The 3,838-nt window shown below is 47.3% G+C and overlaps 1 protein-coding gene across 1 annotated transcript; it reads right to left on the bottom strand.

The window, feature by feature from the left end:
• Positions 1–30: 30 nt before the first annotated feature.
• LOC118741899 (ets DNA-binding protein pokkuri-like) lies at positions 31–3,575 on the bottom strand. The gene is made up of 2 exons (XM_036473872.1): positions 3,474–3,575; positions 31–1,391 (listed from the first exon to the last, which is right to left on the bottom strand). The coding sequence occupies exon 2, from the start codon at positions 1,201–1,203 to the stop codon at positions 31–33; it is 1,173 nt and encodes a 390-aa protein (XP_036329765.1). The 5' UTR covers positions 1,204–1,391; positions 3,474–3,575.
• Positions 3,576–3,838: the final 263 nt, after the last annotated feature.

Genomic DNA, 3,838 nt, shown 5'->3' on the forward strand with positions numbered 1-3,838 from the left:
AAAAAAAAAATGACTCTAATCCCATTATCTTCACTTACTTGTATTTGGTTCCGTTGTTTCCGGAAAGAATTCACGCTTCACAGGCTGCATATAGCTGGGCGTCGTCGGCGCCGAGACCGAACCGCCAGCGCCCCCATTCGGCTGATACTTCTGTCCCATGGCCACCTGCGCTGCTTGGCTCTGCGACCACGAATTCACAAAGCTGTTGGTAATCTGCTGCGACAAACTCTGCGGCATGTCCTTTAGAATGGGTGTGGTCGGCGGACTGGCGCCATAGTGCGCGGCCACCACGGCTGCTGCGGCGCCACTCTTAGCCAAGCTATTGGCCGCTGCCAAGTCTGCGTAACTGCCCTCTTCATCGGAATCGGACTGATTGCTGCTAGCGCCAGTACTGGCCGTCGTCGCATGGTGCGCAGAGTAGCCGTTGCCAGCGCTCATGGTCACCGAGATGGCGGGTGGCACAAGGTTGCCGCTTACGCTCATAGCGTTGCTATTGCTGGCACCCAACCCACCAGCGCCACTATTGCTGCTTCCACTGCTGGTGCTACTACTGCTGCTGCTGCTTGTGCTCACCGAAGACGAAGAAGCGACAGCGGCGGCCGCGGCGGCAGCTGCTGCTGCTGCAGCCAAATTTTGTTCTTGACTCTGTGGCGGGCTGCTGGCTTGCGAATCCACCGATGGTGGCGGGCTGAGTGTGACCGAATTGGGCGCCATGAAGTGATGCATGTGCGCATTATGGAAGGGACTGTCTGGCGGCGCGCCGATGGGCGGCCAAGTTGGCGTCGGCGGATGGCTATGCGGCGAGAGCGGGTAGCGGCTGGTAGGTGTGACGGGACTGTTAGGCAAGTGCCATTGCATCATGTGCGACTCGATGATGAGCATTTGCAGTACGTTGTGCAGCACATCGCCTGCGCCCGGACAACGGTGACCGAAGTCGGCGCGTGTGAGTAGACAAAGCGCTTTGCCGTTCATTTGGAAGAGATCATGATCCACTTTGGGCAAGTCGAATTCGCGCTCGCAGAAACGCAAAAACACTGTGACATCTTCGCGACCCCACAAACGTGGATCGGATGGCAATGATGGCGGTAGTTGTGTCTTCAATTCGGCCAATTGGCTTGAGGGCGCCGGTGGGCAACGCCACAACATATCACTCCAGAGGCCGAGCGGCGGATTCAACGACAGCTGTACGGGAAGCATTTTCATTTTGAACCACCAGACGCGCGTGCACGATTTTAATTGTTTGTGTTGACCAACGCCACACGGAAATACGACTTCTGTTGCTCTACTGGGTCGCTGGGTCGACCACAGGCAGCACACAGCACACTGCTGCTAAACAAGTCGCGCGCAAGCTAGCTAGCTGTACGATGAACGAACGAGCGTACGAACTGAATCTGGAAAGAGGAGAGAGAGAGAAAAAAAAGTTAGCAAACAAATATTATTAACATGAGATACAGTTTACGAAATCGATATTCGAGACTACTGACTAACTGCGGCTATACAAAACCAAATCAAAAATAATAATAAAGAAAAAGTCGCGGAACTAACGGGGCGAAAGGGTGCAGCAGAAGCAGGCAGCAGGCAGCAATTCACTTGGCGTGTGGGTGTATTCGAATGCACACTTCCGCTTGGGAATTCGTTCGCGGCGTATTGAAGTCGAAAATCGACAACGAAATATGTAAATGCAAATCGTTTTGTGGTGATTTCGACATACACACGCACATTCATACATACATAAAGAAACTCATAATAAAAGAAGACAAATAAACAAACACATCCGCTGACGAAGTACCGCTGTTTCTTGCGGACGTGTATCCATACAGCTGTGCGACGTACGCCCGCTAAAAACGGGTTGCAGCAAAACGCGCAACGCTGCGCCCAACCCACACACAGCATCTTCAGTGGCGCACAGCAACAGCAGTAGCATCGACAGCGCACATTGAAGTTGTGTATGTATGCGCAGCTGTAGGCTGTCTGAGACGTTGTTGCTTGGGTTCCGCACGACGCGCGAGCTGTGGATGAGCACGCAAAATGCGCAAAAGCACAACAATAATACAGTACAGCAAAGACGCAACAACGCAAAACACCTTTTACAGCGTTCGCGCCTCCAAAAGCAGCAATTTCTTGTTTATGAAAACCGATTTCGATATTTCATGTTTTAATCGCGCAATATGTTAATTTTTTTTCCAAAAAATTTCGCTGGTCGGTGATGAGTTGTGGTGCGGCGGCGGTGAGGTGAGAAGACATACGTTCGCAATTGTAATGTGCCGGATGCGCGCACACAGGAAAGCAAGCACATCGCCAAGATTTGCTCGTGGCATAGTGGTATTATGCAGATAAAAATGCGGATGGTATAAACATACTTAATTTAATAAACTGCTTTGGTATGCTTTTACTACTTTAGTGTATGGAGTCTAGACAGCAAAGAAGACCAAAATGATTTATGAGCAGCCTTTTCAAGGCAGAAATGCATGCGGAGGTTTTGTCGTTGCCTGCCGAGGGCGATCGCTGTTAGAGAAATCGTTTCTCGCGCCTGGGATGGAACCGAGGTCCTGCGGAGTAGTAGTACGTACCTCTAACCACTTAGCCATAGCGGCCGATATATCAGAACTCTTAAATTGTTGGAAACGAATGGGCAAACTTGGCAATGTAGTAATTCGATTGGATAGATTGGTTGGATTGGAAGCAATGTCGAAGTGTAGTGCTTGCGGCTCTGCTACCTAATCTAACCTGGTCTGACAAAATCGGGAACATTTTAGCTTAACCCATTAGGTAACTGGCTGTTAACTGGAAACTAGTTAACCGACGACACTCAAACCAAGCGGCTAAACAGATGCGAGTTAAGCAAATGGAGAATGAAATGAAATAAAGCGAAAAAACTCGAGATAGGTATGCTACAATATCAGCATCGAACCCTTTTACTGGCTTCAAATTAGCTGGTTCGTATTTACTGCGTACAAAGTTGGATTGCCGGACTTGACGTACATACAAGGTTGTAATGTTTTAATGTCTTGAAATCAGTTTTCATTAACTGCGCATAAGTTGCCGATTTACCGGACTTGACGTACATAAAAGTTGAATGATGACAGGAGCTCAACCTACAAAATCAGCTGTTTCATTAGCTGCGCATAAGTCATTGCCTTGCCGGACTTGACGTATACAAAAGTTAAACGATGTTCAACTTTTTTCTGTTGCGTCAACCTACTTATGATGTTTCCAGACAATTTCATTAAGATATTTATAGCGGACGGACCTTTTTAATAGACGAAACGGATTAGTTTTGCCTCATAAAAGAGTTTACGGTGTTTATTTTAACTTTTTGATGAGCAAGGACCGAATATTTAAATAAACGAGATCACTTCTAGATGAGGCGGGTATGAATTTCAAGTGCTCGAAGCAATAAGAAGTTAAACTTAGAAACTGGCAATTCTGCTTTATTTTGTAACTCATGAAAAGCAGGAAACCGAGATCTTTACCATGATATCCAGTTTTCGGTTTAACACATCCACATTTGTAGCACACTTTTCTAAATGGCCTTGGCCAAGTTTTGATATTTTTTAATCTCACTAATTCCACTAAATCACCTTTCTCACCCACTGTGTGTCACTGTCTGTTCCGTCGCGCCGTCGAACTTATGGCACACATGGAAGTTTCCACATTAAATAAAAAAAAAAAAACGCTGAATCGCGAAATTGTAGGATGCGAAAAGATGACGAAAAAATGCAAGATGTTGCCGCTGTCGATACTACGACTAGTACTAAGTATTGCTGCTGCCTCACTACCAACAACAATAACAATCAAAGCACAACTGATTGCGGCTATTAAGATCTCGCTACCTTGC

The sequence above is a fragment of the Rhagoletis pomonella genome, unplaced genomic scaffold (assembly GCF_013731165.1).
Source record: "Rhagoletis pomonella isolate Grant_MI unplaced genomic scaffold, Rhpom_1.0 Rhpom_scaffold_00006, whole genome shotgun sequence".
Taxonomy (NCBI): domain Eukaryota; kingdom Metazoa; phylum Arthropoda; class Insecta; order Diptera; family Tephritidae; genus Rhagoletis; species Rhagoletis pomonella.

Bases quoted from the DNA above. Each gene is read 5' to 3' on its own strand.
- LOC118741899 (XM_036473872.1), bottom strand. From the start codon at position 1,203: ATGAAAATGCTTCCCGTACAGCTGTCGTTGAATCCGCCGCTCGGCCTC.